At 52.7% G+C, this 18,377-nt stretch overlaps 7 protein-coding genes across 7 annotated transcripts; 2 read left to right on the top strand and 5 right to left on the bottom strand.

The window, feature by feature from the left end:
- Positions 1–1,019: 1,019 nt before the first annotated feature.
- On the bottom strand, positions 1,020–2,027 carry VE01_05765 (uncharacterized protein). Its single transcript, XM_018275225.2, has 3 exons — positions 1,706–2,027; positions 1,515–1,607; positions 1,020–1,447 (listed from the first exon to the last, which is right to left on the bottom strand). Exons 1-3 carry the CDS (start codon positions 1,854–1,856, stop codon positions 1,047–1,049), a joined length of 645 nt encoding a protein of 214 aa, XP_018129988.1. The 5' UTR covers positions 1,857–2,027; the 3' UTR covers positions 1,020–1,046.
- Positions 2,028–4,542: 2,515 nt separating this feature from the next.
- Positions 4,543–6,571, bottom strand: VE01_05764 (uncharacterized protein). The gene is made up of 3 exons (XM_018275224.2): positions 6,037–6,571; positions 4,851–5,959; positions 4,543–4,750 (listed from the first exon to the last, which is right to left on the bottom strand). Exons 1-3 carry the CDS (start codon positions 6,332–6,334, stop codon positions 4,556–4,558), a joined length of 1,602 nt encoding a protein of 533 aa, XP_018129989.1. The 5' UTR covers positions 6,335–6,571; the 3' UTR covers positions 4,543–4,555.
- Positions 6,572–8,538: 1,967 nt separating this feature from the next.
- VE01_05763 (uncharacterized protein) lies at positions 8,539–10,077 on the bottom strand. The gene is made up of 5 exons (XM_018275223.2): positions 9,797–10,077; positions 9,685–9,712; positions 9,555–9,637; positions 9,188–9,507; positions 8,539–9,138 (listed from the first exon to the last, which is right to left on the bottom strand). The coding sequence occupies exons 1-5, from the start codon at positions 9,943–9,945 to the stop codon at positions 8,621–8,623; spliced, it is 1,098 nt and encodes a 365-aa protein (XP_018129983.1). The 5' UTR covers positions 9,946–10,077; the 3' UTR covers positions 8,539–8,620.
- A 406-nt stretch (positions 10,078–10,483) lies between these two features.
- VE01_05762 (uncharacterized protein) lies at positions 10,484–11,872 on the top strand. The gene has a single exon (XM_018275222.2). It carries the CDS (start codon positions 10,773–10,775, stop codon positions 11,496–11,498), a length of 726 nt encoding a protein of 241 aa, XP_018129984.1. The 5' UTR covers positions 10,484–10,772; the 3' UTR covers positions 11,499–11,872.
- Positions 11,873–11,898: 26 nt separating this feature from the next.
- Positions 11,899–13,933, bottom strand: VE01_05761 (uncharacterized protein). The gene is made up of 2 exons (XM_018275221.2): positions 12,052–13,933; positions 11,899–11,992 (listed from the first exon to the last, which is right to left on the bottom strand). Exons 1-2 carry the CDS (start codon positions 13,716–13,718, stop codon positions 11,923–11,925), a joined length of 1,737 nt encoding a protein of 578 aa, XP_018129985.1. The 5' UTR covers positions 13,719–13,933; the 3' UTR covers positions 11,899–11,922.
- A 144-nt stretch (positions 13,934–14,077) lies between these two features.
- VE01_05760 (uncharacterized protein) lies at positions 14,078–16,231 on the top strand (the record flags this gene model as incomplete). The annotated part of the gene is made up of 2 exons (XM_018275220.2): positions 14,078–14,272; positions 14,326–16,231. Exons 1-2 carry the CDS (start codon positions 14,217–14,219, stop codon positions 16,229–16,231), a joined length of 1,962 nt encoding a protein of 653 aa, XP_018129986.2. The 5' UTR covers positions 14,078–14,216.
- Positions 16,232–16,380: 149 nt separating this feature from the next.
- On the bottom strand, positions 16,381–18,226 carry VE01_05759 (uncharacterized protein). The gene is made up of 6 exons (XM_018275219.2): positions 17,532–18,226; positions 17,398–17,485; positions 17,042–17,345; positions 16,896–16,992; positions 16,617–16,843; positions 16,381–16,569 (listed from the first exon to the last, which is right to left on the bottom strand). Exons 1-6 carry the CDS (start codon positions 17,657–17,659, stop codon positions 16,529–16,531), a joined length of 885 nt encoding a protein of 294 aa, XP_018130011.1. The 5' UTR covers positions 17,660–18,226; the 3' UTR covers positions 16,381–16,528.
- Between the last annotated feature and the right edge of the window lie 151 nt (positions 18,227–18,377).

Here is an 18,377-nt window from a genome sequence, read left to right as displayed (position 1 = left end):
TCCTCACCGCATTTCCCAATACGAACGACGAAAAAATGATCGGTCGTTGACCGAAGACGGGGCCTAAAAATGCGCCTCGGCCGGCCGTCACTTCCGCGTTATTCCCGCGACTAGGATAGGCCGGAAATAAGGGATTGGCAGGTTTGTATGCCACGACTGGTTGGCGAGTTTGCGGGATAGTGGAGAGGGCGCAGTGAGGGATTGTGGATTTGGGTCGAGATTGGTAATTTGGAGATGGGGATTGGAGATTGGAGATTTGGGGTTGGGCGGCGAGTGGTGGAGTAGTTGGGCATGTTTGTGGTAGATTTGGCGGTGGATTCGGTGGTGACCGAGGTGTTACTTTGAAGAGGTGGAGGGGAGATGAAGGAGAGACGGGAGGGCGAAGTGCGGGGTGCATAAATAGTATATATATACCCGTCTGCCCATACACTGAATATAAAGACTCAATGGCAAGATTTGAGCGAGGAAGGAGCTATCGTGGTCGTGATGTTAAAGGAGGCAAGTACGCCAAGCGAAGTTGATGTCTAGTAAATATCACCAAATATTCCACCCGGAAGGTACGATCGAGCTATACGAGAGACTCGAAGGGCGCATCACATACGCAGCTCTCTGATTTACTTATTAATTTACTTATTTGCTTCACTTATTACTTATATATATTTTGTATATTCGAGCCTCTCCGGTTCGTCGATCGATTGTTGCATACCACCATCGCAAACACCTCACAACGAGCAACAATACAATTATCACAATTCTAATAGAACACGATACCAAACACAATAGAAGACGAACTTCACAGTGGGTAAATATCACATTTACGTACGGAACACACGGTAAGGAGCGCATACTTCATTTAATACACATCCATCTTTTTTAGCTTTTATCCCTCCGATCAATACAATTAATACAATCTCTCGATCCATCAATCAATCGACCAGTCAAGCCTACACCGCCAAACGAGTGAACACTCAGTCCATTACATCCCCACACCCCACATTACACCCCCCAACTTTTCCCCATCCTGCACATTATCACACAACCCTAATTTACATGAGCCCGGCAGCCACAACACCGGCACCAGCAGCCACGGCAGCGAAGTTCCACGACCCAGTGGCCGCAGCTCCGGTGCTCGAGGTAGGGGCGGCACTGCCACCGCTGGTAGTTGGCTCACTGGCACCGGTGGAGCTCTCACCGGTACCGGTGCTGCTCGGGGCCGCGCCGCCGCCGGTGGAGGAAGGCGCAGAGGTACCACTGGAGGAGGGTGCAGAGGTTTCAGTCGACGACGATCCACCGGTTGGCGCGGCGGTCTCGGAGGAGGAGTTCTCAGTCGAGGAAGCGGCAGTGGAGGACGCGGCAGTGGAGGACTCAGCGGCGGAGGAGCCACCGCCGCTGCCGGGGGCGCCGGCGGCGACCAGCTTGCAGATCTCGGCGGTGAGGCTCAGGACCGCTGGAGGGGGGTTAGCGGGCGTGCTCTTGCTTGAGTCGGAAGGGATGGAATGGGGGGGAGGACGTACTGGTAAGATCAGTGGGCTGGCAGGTCGAGGCAACACAGGGCGCGGCGGCGTTGTTGATGGTGTCGTGGGCGGAACCGCACTGGCAGGCGTAGTCTGTTTTGTGGTACGTCAGTATGCTGTGTGTCTTCTGTTGTGTTCATGCCCCTCATTTATGCGAGCGAGGTAGGTGACTCGGGGGGGACGGAACGAACCAGTGACGGACTTGCACCCGGCATTGAGAGTGGCCGTGTCGATGCACTTCTTCGCGCAGTCGGGGAGGGCAGCGACGTCGCCGGCAATGGTACCGGTCTGGGCGGAGACGGAGGCAACGAAGGCCAGGATGAGAGCGTGGGAGAACTGCATTTTGATTGTTTTGGATTTGGAGAGACGGTGATTGAAGCTTGTGCGATTGAGTTGATATTACAATGTCTGGAGTCTGTACAACGAGCTTTTGGAGTGTGCAGAATTGAGTGAGACGGGGCAGGACTGCTTATAAGGATCGGGGGCAACACGAGATTAGAATCTGGGAAGGGGAGGGTAGGGGGGTGGAATCCGTTGGAGAAGAGAGAGGGGGGAGTTATTATTATGGACGTGCATGCATAATTTGCAGAGCTGCTGGTGCTTACCCTGCCAAGATGGGTAAGGTCCAGCGCGCAAGCCACCCCCGGAATGGAGATAGTGGAGAGGATTGACCTGTAGAAGGGTCAATATTGGATGGAATCGACGGGTTCACGCAAATGTAGAGATACAAATATGTGGGTTTGGGGTTTGGGGTGGTGGGGATTGGTCTAGATGAGCTCACGGACTGGACCGGCGATTTGAGCTGTCGATTTCATGTGCTTCCAGTCGTCCCCATGCATACGGCGTACGGCATAATGGGGAAAAGTCGAGTTTGTCCCCTACCTAACATCGTAGAGTGTAGCCGTGGAGGAGCCGTGGTATAGCCGTATGTGTATGAACGAGTGTCCATCCGTACGTATGTATGAGGATATGCAGGACATGACAGCACAGCCAGTCAGCCAGGCAAGGCAACAAGGGAAAGAGCAGACGACGACGCAGGAGTGAGTATAGTAAGGAATTGGACCGAGGGAAGGAGCAAACACGAGACAGGTTGGTTCCTTCTGGTTCCTTCCTTTCTTCCTTCCTTCCTTCCTGCCTTTCCCGGGCATCACTCATCCCTTCGCGCCTTCCCTAACATCCATCCCCCTTTCCTCCGTCCTCTGTCTGTCTCCGTCGTCCTTACACAAACTACGTCACATCTGCGCGCCTTCGTCAGCGCGCTTCGGTTCGTCAGAAATCGCTGACGATTGAAAGAGTACTCGTTACTTTTGGTGTCATACTATGCTACGACGTACGAGTTATTAGTGGTTGTCCTCTATCCCGTTTATCCCATTTTATCCCTATGAGCTATGAGACCGACCACTGTCCGAGACCAGCTAGGGAGTGGACGCAGGGTCGAATAGGGAGGAACGGACGCACCATCGCTGATCACGCCCAGCAATTTTCTTGGCTATCACCTGTCACTAAGACCTTCTAGCTTACCTACAGGGCACTGCTGGCGCTGATTATTGGCGTGGGGAACCAACTAGCCAACTAGGAGTATCTGACCGCGGTGATGGAAGCCTAGATGAGGCCGATTATGTACCTGTACCTTGCCTTTCCCCCGATTTTGTCCCAACATTTTTGTGGCGTGCCTAGCTGTTTCCGGGTAGGAAGTGAGGGAAAAAATGAGGGAAAATGGATTGGCTTGAGGGGGAGGCTTGACTTTACTTACTTGGACTTGGGTTATACTGGCTCTTTCACGCTTTACTGACTTTGGTTTACTGACTTGGCCTGCCTTGGCTTTTAATGCGGCGGTTCGTTGCATTCGTGGGGTTTTAGGGAATTGGGCGTGTGGTACGTGGATGTACTGTGACTTATGACACAGCAAGATGCACTGTACGGAACGCCGGTAGGAGTAGATCATGATGATTAGTAGAGGAATATTCCATTAACACTTAGCAGTAAGCAGTAAGCACTATCACAAACTTCAATGGCAGTGATTTTGTATATAAAGACGACTATATACACAACACCATGAAGACCATCAAGCACCACAAAATAAAGCACGCACCGCGCTTTCAATACCAAGATACGCTTCTTCAATACCAAGATCCGCTTCAATACCAAGACCAACCAACACCAAGACCAACTCCAACTCCAACTCCACCCAGCCGCCAACCGAGCCCGTCACTCCTAGACCTATCTCCTAGGCCTAGCCAGCTCTCCCTACCCCCTTCCTCACCTATCTTCAAATCCCATGTACCTCTACCTACCTCCCACCTCCCTCGTCCAACACAGCCCCATCCTCCAACCACCCAATACCACGAGTACTCCAATACCACCCCCCTCCTTCCCGCAAATAGAGTAACCTCTACCGTCCCAAACACCGAATCGCATCTCCCCATTACAATGCAAGTCGAACGCCTCCCCAGCGCCACGCCGAGGCACCTTATTCCGTCGCGTGCGGGGAAGTGCCGGCGACGTCGTTTCCCCGTGCTTGTGCTAGAAGCACGGGACAAGGGGAGATAGGCGACGTCGAGGCACAGGGTGATAAGAGCGACAGAGTGACAGACTTGGCAGACGAGACGAGATGAGCTACTAGGGGAGGAGATTACAGTGCGACGTCGCCTATAGTGGCTGCTGCTGTAAGGGCAGATTGCCTGATCGGCAGCTGCGACATTGGGGGGAGGGGTGATTGATTAGCCCGTTGGTTTGGTTGCTGGGACGTCATACGACGGACGGTGATTAATAAGATCTTCGTTATTAAGATCTTCATTATTATTCGCCTCGCGATGGGAAGAGTGAAAAAGATCATCGTGGATATAGAAGAGTATCCGACAAGCTGAGTGAGCGATGAGAACTTCACGACGGGCAGCAGTGCGTAGTGTGGTGCATGTAAGTCATTTCAATTCATGTAGCGGATACCTATCATCCCAAACCTAGTAAATAATATTCATACAGCCCACCCATCCCCCGATCCCACCCTATTACCCAAACCCCCATCCATCCCTATTCACCACCTACTCCTCCGCAGCATGCAGCTTAACCACCACCCCCGTCCCGCTACAGCTCGTGAGCGTCAGGTTATGCAGCGCCTTGCCGCTGAAGTCCTGGTTCTCCACCGCGTCGAAGCGCTGCAGCAGACGCACGATCACGTACGACGCCTCGGTGAGCGCGAATTGCTGACCGATACAGATGCGTGGGCCGCCGTTGAACTGGGAAATAGTTAGTATGGGGTTTCGTGTGGGGGTAAAATAAGGTGCTTATGGGTGTGCTTATGGGGTAAGAAAATAGGAAAAATATATATCAACTCACCGGCAAGAAATCCCACCCAACCCTCCTCTTCTCCCACCTCTCAGGAATAAACTCATCCGCATCCGCTCCCCAAAGATCCTTACGCCTATGCATCACGAACACGCTGTAATCGCACGCTCTCCCCTTCGGAATGAAAATCGGGCTCTTCCCATCCGGTCCCCCTCCACGGGGAAGCGTGGTATCCTTGTTCGCCGTGCGCGAGTTCACCGGCACGACGGGGTAAAGACGGAGCGCCTCGTTGTTCACGTACTGCAGGTACTGGCACGACTTTAGGCGCGCGAAGGTGATGTCGCGCGGCTGGCTGTAGGTCCCGAACTCCTCGAGGATGATGTTGCGCAGCTTAGCGTAGCGCACCGGGTCGCGCGCGAGAGAGTAGAACACCCATCCGATCAGCGAGGCGGTGGTATCACGTCCAGCGAGGAGAATATTCAGCATCTGCGAGCGCAGCTCAATCGGGTCGCGTGTCTCAGCGGCGAGAGCCTCGAGGAAGACGTATTTCTCCTTCTTCCCCTTCTCAGCGTCGGCGGGGGCGGACTTCTCAGCAGCGCTGGGGAGATCCTTGGACAGAGCGAGGCGAACGAAGTGGTCGATGAAGGCGTGGCAGTCTGTGCACGACTTCTTGAAGTCACTGGGGTTGTATAGCCAGTAGAGTCCCTGCATGCGCGAGCGCGTAGCCAGGACGCTCTGTCCCTTGTCGAAGGCCGCGGCGAAGACTTCCTCGTCCTGGCTCTCGTCGCGCGAGCTGTCCTTTACGTATCCTGGCAGTCCAACGAGCTGGCTGTCCACGGACTCGCCGAAGAGGAACTCAGTCGCGGAGTCGAGTGTGAGGCGGAAGAAGAGGACTTGCAGGTCGATAGTATCTGTCCATCCGTTGGCGTTGGGCACGATGGCGCGCATAAGGTTCTGTACGTGCTGTTCCTCGAGGTCGAGATCGGAGACTTGGTCGCGCGCGAACTGGGGGCGCATCATCGTGCGAGAGTGCTCCCAGCCTGCGCCGTCCTGTGTGAAGATGCCATTGCCAAGGAGGGGGAAGAAGTTGCGGCGGCGCTTGTGGCCGATGACGAAGTCCTTGAACTGTGTCGCGAGGATGGCTTGGATGTTCTTCTCGTCTGGGATATGCGTTAGCTTGGTTCAGTTGGGGATGAGGGGTGAATGTGGGGGAGGTGGTGGGGGGGGGGGGACTCACCAGAAGTGAAAATCATCGTCGACCCCATCGTCGAATACGTGAACGTCGGTGCGCCAACCTGGTCCTGACGCCGTCCCAACTCGACGGGGAACTCCTTGTTCTTGTCGGCTGCTAGGGCGGTCTTGAGATGGTCGATACCGAGGATGCGCGTAGACGGCAGGGCGGGCGGGTCGAGGCACTTGAGCTCGCGCGCGCGGCGGGCATTGTGGCGCTTGGTGAGGATGGATTGGAGAACGAGGTAGCCAACGTAGGAGACGAGGAGGTAGATTATGCCCAGGAAGGCGAGGGGAAGAGCCATTGCGGCGGTTGGAGGGGCGGTGGTGACGGTGGGTGACGGGTAAGTATCAGAGGATGCGCCTAGTAGGCGTGGACACTTATATATACACCAATATATAGGAACGTATAGCTTCAACGCAAGAAAGAAGGAATTGGCAGGATGATAGAGAAAGGATAGGAGAATATAGCAGAGTAGAGTCGATCGAGGAAAGCACGTCAAACAAGAAAATTACGATGTAGGCGCCTGCCTTCTTTTAAGAGCGCGGGGCCGAGTTACAGTCGTGGACTAGTTTGAGGTCTAAAACGAAGCTACCTTCGAGTTCTGAGCACTGTCGTACCCCACTGTTCGTACATCCAACAGTAACCTCACCACCGTACTTTCCATCCCTTGCTCTCTCTAATCATGCATACTATCTCCGAGCAAACTATACAACATGCAAATACTAAAAAGCATATGTCGTACACAGATCCATTATCACAATCATCTATCATAATACAAATTGAGGTACTCCGTATGGCTACTGCTGTCGGTGGTACAGGACCCCTATATGGTACTTATAACGGTGCCTCGGAGGTTATGCCTACACACGATGCCAACAACCCCTTCCGGGCAGTCAGTCTCCCCGACTGTCTCTAAGGCAAGGAGAATCTCCAAGGATCTGGCAAGGCAATCTATACTTTTACCACGTGGCTAGGTGTGCGTATGCGCTCTAGACTCCGGCGGATTCGATATAACCCTCGGTGTCGCTTCCTCATATATCGAACATCCCGTCAGTACCGCCCAAACACCTCACTCCTCCTCTTGTTATGCCTCGTTATGCCTCATTACGTCTCGTAATGCCGTCCCCCTAACTGGCCACGCCAGCCCGCTATACGCAGCTATGAGCTCACATGCGCGCGCCCAGCGCATACACACCACCTCGGCACCGCCTTGGTGGTGTGGAGTGCAGGCGGCGCGCCCGAACCCCGCATGCTAGCTCAGCTCTTCCGCTTTCAGGGCGGGAAGGGAAACGATTCAGTCTTCAAAATTCTTCGAAATAGAGCCTACCGCCGCCCTATATCGTGGTGCTAGATTCGCGCGAGAAGGGGGTGCTAACCCTAACGTAATCGATCGCTAGGGGACCTGGTTGGTCGGCGTTGGCGGACTCGGCCTCGGGGATCGGCGGGGGGGGGGTTGGCTGGACGGAGTAGGGGGTACGACGATTTACAAATTGGGGTGTGATGTGATGCTGTGTTCCGTTACGGATACGGTTCAACTATGCCCGACTCCGAGTCGGTGGTCGGCGAAGTTGGGCGCCGTCTTGCCGTCCCCACATGCCGCCTCACATCGTTAGTCCTCACAGAGTTCAGAGAAAGGAGGCTATTATGGCTATAATTTATCACTTCTATATGCATACGATGTGCTTTTGGTAGAAAATCTGTGAATATTCACCGCATATGTCTCTATCCGAAGCAGACTCCTCTCATACGAGATGCGAATACGGGACGTCAGCCCTAGGGTAGGTAAATTGCGTCCCCTTGTAATGCGAAGACGCAATGCGGAGATGAACGACGAAATGGTTTTAAAGAGACGGCACTCGCCAAGACAGTGGAAAAAAAGGTGTATTCATCCTGCTGTGATAACGAGTTCAGAAACTCTTTATTGACTTTCTCGCTACTTCCTGTTAATTAATCGTGGAAATTTGGATCCACGAACAGCGTTGAATTAATTGTGTCTAGAGTTGCTTAGGAAGACGATTAACATGCAATGAACCAGCTGGGATGGAGGATCAGTAGCTGGTCGCGTCTTGTCCCACCCTGCCATGAGCTCGTATCAACGCCATATCTCGACTTCTTCAGCCCAGCCTCACTCCTTTATACCACCATCACCAGCTAGTGGTCTTGCAGATAGGCCTCTGACCCTTTGCAGCACGTCGACTGGCTGTTGGCCTCACAGAGAGGGATTTAGACTGTCTAAAACTGTAGATGATTACTGTATCTGCAGAAAAGAAGTCACAGAGGCCTCCAACAAGGGACATATGCCGATGTGACGAACATGTCAGCGTTGCTTTGGTCGCCGAACTAGGTGGTACGAAGCTGAGATAAGGTCATACGAGGGAAGGGAAATAAACACCTTGAGCATTTTCAGGAATGAAGGAGCTAGATCAAGTATCTCGCGTGTTGCAATATTTGCTGCTAACCTCGTATATCTACCGTTGATATTTAACTGGTAACAGTACTCGAACTGGAGGGTTCATTGTTGCTGGCAAGAACAAATATGATAACAGATCAACCCCACAGTCTCGCCAGCACCCCACCTACGCATCCTTTAGAAAAATGCCTGCGCATTTGCATGGCTTCCCACACCCCCCGGCACATTCGCCGGCGCACTACTAAAGAAGAAAGTCCACCTCCCCTTCCGCCGACACACCTCCGCCAACTTCTCCAAATCAAACAGCTCTCCCAGCGGCATCCCCCACAGCGCAAGAATATACTCATGCAGCATCCCCCCATCCGCGCGCCGAGTCGGCCACGCCTCAAAACTCGGCGCATCGCCCGCTACGGCTGCAAAGTACGAATCGTGCAGCCAATCCACCATCTCATCCTCGGCGCTGACTCCCGCCCACCTCATCCCGTCCTCAGGACCGTGGACGTGAGGACGTAGCGCGGCGGCGGCGCGCTCCGAGGGGCCAAGCGAGTTATAAGTTGACACGAAACCGGAGCGGATTAGTAGGATGTCGCCGATTTGAATGTCGCCGCCCTGTGCGGCGGGACGGATGTCGATTCCCTGGGCTTTACCGCACGCGGCGAGCGAGGTTAGGGAGATTGCATGGTATTCGTAAGGGTCTGTAGGTTAACATTGTCTTCTGTCTGGAGTATTTCGAGGCGGACTTACCGTATTTAATCCCATTATCCTGTGCGTACGTCCAGTAATCTAGTAGCACCCCCCTTCCACCAATTCCATGGTCAGACCAGTGGTGGATTGAGCAGCGATGATTATTCGCCTCCGCACCATCGATGTGAGCTCCCGTGGCGCCATTGTAGAACTGGCCCGTCTTGATGTGGGAAATGTGTCGGAAGCCATCCCATTGCGTGCCGCTCTGCGTGTTTAGCGTGTAGGTGTCATCATAGACAAGGCCAGGGAATAGAGGCTTGATTTTGTGCTGGAAAGGCTCACGGTTGAAGGCGGGAACGGCGGGAACGTTGAGAGGGAGGCTGGGGGAGAGGTTAGTAAGGGTTTGTTTGGGAAGAGGGCGGCGTACTTCAGACTGACAATATCACCGTCTGTGATAAGCTTCCCGGCAGCTGCGACTCTGGCGGGGGTGAGGAGGTTTAGCCTTCCCAGCTGTATATTGTGAGACATAATTCTACCCCATGAGTTCTTGGTCCTACCTGATCATCACTACCCCAAATCCATGCTCTGCTTCTGTCAGCGTCTGATCTAAATACTTACCACGAATTGGAAGTTGCAAGTAGAGCTGGTAGTAATATCTACTTGACTTACGCTCCATCTGGCGCATTCTCAATCTTTGGGAGGTCGCCCCTGGACGGGAAACTCGTAGCCTTCGGGTCCCACGGAATAACGTCTGCGGCACCGTCCTTCTTCACTGTAGCAGCTATCTGAGCAAGTCTTTGCGAGACAGATTCGGACATAGTTGCAGATAATAGTACAAATAATATGTTAGGTTAGGTGCAATGTTATAATTTACACCGAGGCAGTGTTATAGAAATTTTAGTTTGGAGAAAGAGATGGCATGATGAAAGAAAGTGCAGCTCCTTTTACCTTTGAACAAGTTTCCCACCTGTACTACCTACCGAGGTGGATATGTTTATGGACGGCGCCCCCAACGGCGTTCAAATGAGAGGCCACTGTTGGTGGAGGAAGTATGCTTTGACTACCCCGCAGTGTGGGGAAGAGGGGTTGGACAGTCTCCGATCGCCATGCCGAGGGGTAATTACATCGGCATTTAGGGAGCGACGACATTTTGCTTGTCAACGATATTATATTGCTATATTATTTGGTACAATTTTACAGTTATTTATTAGAAGTATAGTATGATTTATAATCCCTGAAGGAATATATTAGGTGTTGGGGTTCGATTTACCTTTTCTTGGCGTAATATATTAGCGCATGTTCTAAAATCTGACTATACCCCGCGGTGAGGCGATTTAGAGTCGTCACCTTGACGTCAAATGGTCCGACATAAATAAGCTTCATATTTGATTAATCTATAATATCTACAGATCTTAAACCTCAAATCTTAGATCCAAACCTTCTTCTCATCTCACGTCTCTACCAGTCCCAGTTTGGACCATTTAGCGAGCATACAAAATCGCGTTGGAAACCCCGCGTCACCGCCATCCCACCTCGCCCACAGCTCAAATCGCCAGCTGTCACAGTGAACCCGCCATTACATTCTCACACCACAGAAATAAACCTTCAAAACGCGACGGTCCAGCTTGGCCCAGTTTAGATCACCATGTCAGCCCCCGCACCACCTCCCAAACTCCCCGCAGATATCCGCCCAGACAGCCTCGAGGCTGATCTCCTCCGCCATGGCCTCCCCCATGACCTTATCCACCAAGTCACCGACTACGTCAAGTCCTACATGGCCCCCTACGATGGTTCCCACGACTTCGCACACGTCCTCCGTGTCCTGGGGCTTTCGCAAATTCTACGTGCCCAGGACCCCGCTCGCTACGACCGCGTTACTACCATTCTCGCCGCCCTCCTCCACGACGTAGGAGACAGAAAATACCTGCTACCCCACCAAGACAGCACCACGCTCGTGCGTGACGTCCTCCTCTCTTTCGGTGCCACGGAAAACTTCGCTGCTAAGGTCCAGACTATCGCGTCAGCTGTGTCGTATTCGTCGGAGGTCAAGGATCCGCAGGTCGTGCGGGATGTTATTGCTAAATACCCGGAGCTGGAGGTCGTGCAGGATGCGGATCGCTTGGATGCTATTGGTGCCATCGGGATTGGGAGGGTGTTTACGTTTGGGGGCGCGAAGGGTAGAGGGATGGAGACTTCGCTGGATCATTTCGAGGATAAACTGGTGAAGGTGGTGGGGTCGATGAAGTCGGCATTGGGGGCGAAGATGGCTAGGGAGAGGACGGAAAGGCTTCTGGCGTTTAGGAAGATGTGGGAGGAGGAGGTGAGCGAGGCGGAGTGGGGCTTGGAGGGTTTGAAAGAGATAATAGGTTGAGGGGTTCGAGGCTGGGGGCGGGATGAAAGTTGATGCGTGAGGCGTGGTTCGGGGGGGATGATAGATGCACGCCCGCGTGTTGATGTGACAAGGTGTGAATATTCGCTCCGTCCCCCGATGATACGGCATTATGAGGAAATTGTCAAACTAAGCCCGTCCAAACTCGGCATGAATGACCTGCAAATATAGCATGGAAGGTGTTGCAGGAAAAGAAAAAGATAATAACCTAACATTTGCCCTGGAATTCAAACTTATTGCCTTAGCTTATGGCGGGGTCTTGTGAGGGAGATAGATGTGCCCATCAGTGGGATGGATAAACACAGGCTATAATTCAACAATTAACTATTTTCACACCTGATGTGCCGCGCATAACACATTGATTATAGTAACGTTTAGACTTGAAGATAATTATTTTGATCTATATTTAGTAAAATACAGGCTTGATCTTCCCATTCGCCCTGTCCATGAGGCGGATAGGTAACAACTCTTCGTACCTGCATCACCATTAGTAAACCGCGCAGACCTCATCTTTCACGCACATAGAGAAACTTACACATGCTTAACCCATGCACTCGTAATCCGCCTCGTCAGTGCTGGATCCACAATCTCCTCCGCCGCGAACGCATTCGCGGTCCTCACCGGATTCATCAGTCGGCGATACTCCTCGTCAAGCTCCTTATACCGCAGCTCCCTAGCCTCCTTCCCCTTCTCCTTCTCGATTTTTCTCAGCTCTGCCGCGTGCCCGACATCAATGCCACCTTCAAGTGGCAGGCTTCCCCATTCTCCGCTAGGCCACGCAATACGCATCCTTGGGTCCCGACAATCCAGCATGAGCCCTCCGGCAACACCGTATACCCGCCGCGTTATCACGGAGAACACCGGCATCGTGGTGCTGAAATACGTCGTTCCAAGCGCGACACCGTGCCGCATAGTCGCCGACCGCTCAGCTACCGTGCCGATAGCATAACCTGGCACATCCACAAACTGAACGAGCGGAATATTAAACGTATCCAAGAACTTCAGGTGCCGTGTCAGCTTTTGGCTTCCCAACGCATCAAGTGCCCCGGCGTTGACCTCGCAGTTCAGACTTATGATCCCGACGGGCCGGCCATCGAGCCTTGCAAGCCCGGTGATAGCAGTGGTGCCCCAAAGCGCGCCAATCTCGAACCAGCTCCCCGCATCGACGACTGTCTCAATGATAGTGCGCGGATTATACATTCTCGTTCTCTTGCGCGGGATGATAGTTCGCAAGCTCTCACAGCTTCTCTCCACCGGATCCTGGCTCTTGATCACCGGCGGTAGCGCCAGGCCGTGGTTCGGAAGGTAGCTCAACACAGTACGCAGCTGCTCAAAGCATCCTTCTTCGTCCGCGGCGAGGTTGTCGATCGTCCCATTCGTGCAGTGCATCCCCGGCCCGCCGAGGTCCGTGAACGAGAGGCCTTCTTCAAACGTCGCGCCTGCGACTACCTTCGGGCCTGCATTGAAGAGGGAGCCGATGTCCCCCGCCATGACGGAGAAATGGCAGGAGACGACACGTGCGGCGCCGAGTCCAATTGCGGGACCCAGAACGGCGCCGAGATTAGGGATGCCGAGCTCGAGTTGTTTCGCTACCTGCGAGAAGCTAGGCAGAGGCGGGATGTAACTGTATCCCTGTGTTCTGATCGTAGTCACGCTTCCACCACCAGACGAGCCGTCTACAAGCTTAACAATCGGGAGACGGAGCTCAATCGCCATCTTCTCCATATAAATCGTCTTCTCAACCAACGCGCCATCCGCATGACCTGCACGAATTGAAAAGTCATCCGCAGTGAAGACTACCTTCCTCCCACGCAGCGCGCCAAAACCCTGCACATTATTGCTTGGTGTGAAAGCCACCGGCTCCTCCTTGATCCCGGCGAGCCTCTTCCACTCCACAGTTCCAGCCACGGAACCTACCTCGTAGAAAGTTCCAGGGTCGAAAAGCCGGTTTACCCGCTCGCGGACCCAGAGCTTCCCAGCTGCCTTTTGACGCGCGTAGCCCACATGATTGGGATCGGGGTTTGCAGCGAGATTCTGAAGAGTGGATATTTGTGCGAGGATATCGGAATAATCTGCTGGAAGGGCGGAATCAGACTTTTGGCGGCGCTTTCGGGGAGTGTTGGGCGGGTTGATGTGGTTTGTGACTTGTGAGAGACGATCAGTGGGACTTGAGGAAGTAGGCTTGTCAGGTTTGGAACCCATGGTCAGTGTATGGCTAACTGCTGTCTGGGATTGATATGTTGGTTCGGGTCGTGAGGCGGCGTTCGCTGCTGTGAGAGTCTCTATCTCTATCTCTATCTATACAAGAATCCGATACAATGTCACTGCAAAAGAAATAAAATAAAATAGCAAGAATCAATCACAGCGAAGTCGGCATTGCGCTAGGTAGATATAGGATATAGATTGCCGATTTGATATATCCGTAGTTTGCTACAGGAGTCCCCGCACCGAATAGATAGCCAGGGCCAAGGTTGTGTGTACCACGAGGCTGAGCCTCGGCCCAACCAACCCCGGATTTCGAGGCTGTGGGGTAATGGTGGGGTAATGGGTAACAAGAACAACCTCCGGCAACGAGACGCACAACTACTAATATATAGAAAAACGGAGACCATAACGAAGGACATAACAGGAGGAATATATATATATATACTTCATCAAATGCATAGGACTTATATACCACGTATATAATTCCACATCAGCATGGCAGAATCACACCAGCCCACTCGCCCCATCAGGCGGCTTCTTATTGTTAATAGGCAAGTATGACCCAACCCTACTCTACCTACTACCAGCAATTGACTAGATCCAGAGGCGAAATTGCAATTAGAATTCTATCTTCCGCCCGCGAACTCGACCTCGAAACGTATACCCTATACACCGCAGACGACACCTCTCATACCCTTCAATCGACGCACGCCGTCTCGATTCCATCACCCTCAACCTACCTGGACATCCCTGCCCTCATCGCCATTATAAAATCCCACAACATTGATTCCGTCCACCCTGGGTATGGCTTTCTCTCCGAGTCGGCTGAGTTTGCGCACCGAGCATGGACGGAGGCCGGCGCGGTTGTCATCGGCCCAGGATGGGAAACTCTAGCCCGTACTGGAGATAAGCTCGCTGCACGCCAATTGGCAGAAGAATGCAAAGTCCCCGTGCTACCTGCGCTACAGACGCCGACTGATAACGTTGAGGATATAAGGCGATTTGCAACGCAAATAGGCTGGCCTATCATCATTAAAGCTGTTGATGGCGGAGGTGGAAGAGGCATCCGCATTGTGAGAGAAGAAGGCGACTTGGCAGGGCTAATGGAAAGAGCGCTGCGAGAGAGCCCACAAGGACTTGTATTTGCCGAGAAAGCTGCAGTGGATGGCTACCGCCACGTGGAAGTGCAAATTGTAGGTGATGGGACAGGAAATGTCCGACATCTATGGGAGCGAGAGTGCTCCATCCAGAGGCGCTTCCAAAAGGTCGTCGAGTTCGCACCGAGCTCTATCAGGGACCGAGCGGTGGTCGGACGCGTCATCGAAGCCGCGATGCGCATGGCGAGAAAGGTGTCCTACTTATCTCTCGGGACCTTCGAGTTCCTCGTCCACAGCTCCAAGCCCGAGTTCTACTTCCTCGAAGTCAACCCAAGACTACAAGTCGAGCACACTATTACGGAATCCCTTTGCCCCGGCCTGGATCTTGTCAAGGTTCAACTGTGTCTCGCCGCAGGACAAGAACTCGACACTCTCCTCCCGAATATCTCCCGTGACCCCCTTGTCCCTCCTCCACTCCACTCCCTCCAGCTTCGCATTACCGCCGAAGATGCCACTGCAAACTGGGCACTTAATACTGGAACCATCAACTCCCTTGCCCTCCCCTCCGGCAACGGTATCCGAGTGGACCATCATCTCACGGCCGGCCTCGTCGTCAAAACCGACTTCGACAGCCTCCTCGCCAAGATTGTTATCACTACCTCCAGCTGGACAGACCTCGTCGCTAAAGCCATCCGCGCCCTCAACGACACCCACATCATAGGAGTCAAGACCTCCCTTCCAGCACTCCGCGGAATCCTCGCACACCCCGCCTTCAAAGCCCAGGCGTGTGATACGCAATGGCTCGAGAGCACCCTCCCCGCCCTCCTTGCGGCAGGTACTTCCATCACCGCCACCATCCCTAGCCCCGCCACCCCGTCCGCAGCCCCCGCATTTGCCCCATCCTCTTCGAGTGCCCCTCTCCGCAAAGGCGATGCCTGGTCACTAACCCTCACCCCCACAACAACCGCATCCTCCTCCTCCACACCGCCACCAGCCCCTGCGCATCTCCTCCTCACCAAACTCCTTCGTAATGATTTCCCCTCCTCGCTCACAGCCGATATCCTCTTTACAGCACCCTCGGCACCACCAATGTCATACACCCTCGCTTTGACATCCACCGCTGCTTCTGCTGGCGCCCTAACTTCCGCACACCGTCGCGGGGAAGCAGGTAACGCGCGACACATTGTGTTCCCATTCCCCGGACAGCTTGTAGAGCTTCTGGTTGATGTTGGAGATCGTGTGGGGAAAGGGGATGTGGTGGCGGTGGTTAAGCAGATGAAGATGGAGTTGGAGATTCGAGCAAGTGGGGAGGGGGTAGTGGGATGGGTGTTTGAGGGGGAGGACGGTGATGAGGTTGGTGAGGGGGTATTGGCTGTGGAATTGGTCGATGAGGGGGGGAGGGCAAAGTTGTGAGGCTGGGGCAGGAGACGTAGAATGGGGCTGCACAGCTGCTTGTGACATTTAGAGCTGAAGATATCAGAATAGCATGATAGATCTGCACATAGATAAAATCACACGAAACTAAAGATAAGTCTCAATCGTATCCTGTGTGTCATGTCAAGGGTGATTATAAATCAAATTTCATAACTCGTATAGGTATTCATACCCAAACTATAAAATGTGAACATGGGTGACAAGAGGTGTAATTTAAAGGGGACGACTAGGAATGAAAAGAGGGTGCAGAGCGGTCCTTCAATGCTGGTGATTTATTCACAAATGATTCATCATATTCTGTGCTTTGATCACCTCGCCTACTTGAGTTAGTATATGTAACTTATCCGCGGATGGGTTCAATTACCTCTCTCAGCATAGTCCACCAAAATGAAGTTAGGAGTGGCGCCATGTGCCTTTTGGCAGAGCCCTACTTGCGCCATGATCGATGCCACACTATTCGTCTTCTCTGCCTGCAGGATATCTGGAATTAAGACGCCATCCTTGCCGGGGGTGAGAGCAAAGTCGAGTACGTGGTTGATGATGGAGAAGCGACCAGCTGCTGATGCATTGGGCGGCCTATCGACAGAGCATCTGTAACTGTCAGTACAAATTGTCAATGCAGACATACTCGGTATTGCCCTACTGTGGAAAGGTTGAATCTGTCTGGGAGAAGGGCGTCTCGAAGCAGTATGCGAATTCGTCAAGGATGTACGGGACCTTGGCGGTATCTGCGTGGTAATCTAACATGCATTAGAGAGTGGTCATCTGGAGTGCAAAGCATGAACCCACCAAGGAACATTACGAGCCTCTTGTTCGAATTAATCATCTCCTGTAGAGTTGGCCACTCGTTCAAAGCGAGTTTCTTCGGCGGCGTATATGCCAACTTTGCGAGCCCGCTGTTGACCATTGCCTTGCCGAAAATGGACACATCCGCATTATCCTGGTTCGTGAGGAGAAGGGTAACAACTTCATTTGGATGAGCCACCATCCACTTATTGATGCGCTCCAGATATTTCACAAGTGGGCCGGTGTTGAGGAGAAAGCACGACGTATGGCACATGTACATTTCACCCAGTCCAAAGAGATTATGTGTCTGTTGAGTGTGAGTTCCTGAGATAGATATCCTGAAGGGGGTTGCATATTACCTGAGCTTGTAGGAAACGGATCCCCATATCCAATTGCCCCTCGACTTCGAGCCCTTGATTTTGGGTCGGCAGCTCCCCTACGAAGGCACTGCTTGGGGTTCAGTTTCGTTTCTCGAATTTTGTGGGGTCCTTACCTGTTATGGGCACCGATCTGAGTGACATTTGAGTATTTGCGGCCGCAGAGTCGGGCGTCGCCATTGCATCCAACAGCAGAAGAAGCAAACGATGCGAGCAAAAGCAGAGATTGAATGTTAATCCGCATAATGATAGGAGCGTGCGACTGGTTAGTCTGTAGTCAATGCAAGTAAGAGGGATTTAAAGATGGCGGCTATGGCCAGAGGTATGAGATGTGTAGGTCCACGGTACGCAGTATAGGAATATAGCATTCAAAGAAAGGAATGATAAATATGATAAAGGATACTGTGGCAGGTGTATATACTTATGTGGTCCATGAGATCTAGAATATTGACGCCTATGAGCCTCCGGCGATCCACTAGAAGGAGCCACATCCTAGAATATTTAGGAAAGAACGGCCGGGCAGCTGCCTCTTCACCCTGCACCTCATCGCACCTGCCAGTATAGGCCGGCTACTATAAGGTCGGCCCGCCAAATATGACCTTGCAAGGGGGGGGGGCTGGTGACGGTGAAGCCGACAACATCATAGCAAAACAAAAAGCAAAGAAGATAAAAAGTGAGGCAGAATGTGGTGGCACAGGCTGAGTGATATATACGCAGATGACCGCCTGGATAGACTTCACCTGGGCGCTTGATGTGCCGTGGTCATAAATAAAGTTAAATAAGAACACGGGATGAAGATTTTAAGATCTTGGGGATCTGTATACTCTCATGTGCCGGCATGTCTAAGATTAAGAAATCGAAATGTCCATACTTGGCTCATGATTGGTGGTTGTTATAGGATCATGATCCTTCAAACGGACCAATCATATGCCGAGATGGCGACGGATGTGGCTTCAACAAAC

This window comes from Pseudogymnoascus verrucosus (genome assembly GCF_001662655.1).
Source record: "Pseudogymnoascus verrucosus strain UAMH 10579 unplaced genomic scaffold scaffold_24, whole genome shotgun sequence".
In the NCBI taxonomy this organism is placed as follows: domain Eukaryota; kingdom Fungi; phylum Ascomycota; class Leotiomycetes; order Thelebolales; family Thelebolaceae; genus Pseudogymnoascus; species Pseudogymnoascus verrucosus.
Note: the sequence above shows the minus strand (reverse complement) of the source record. Positions and strands in the feature narration are given on the sequence as shown.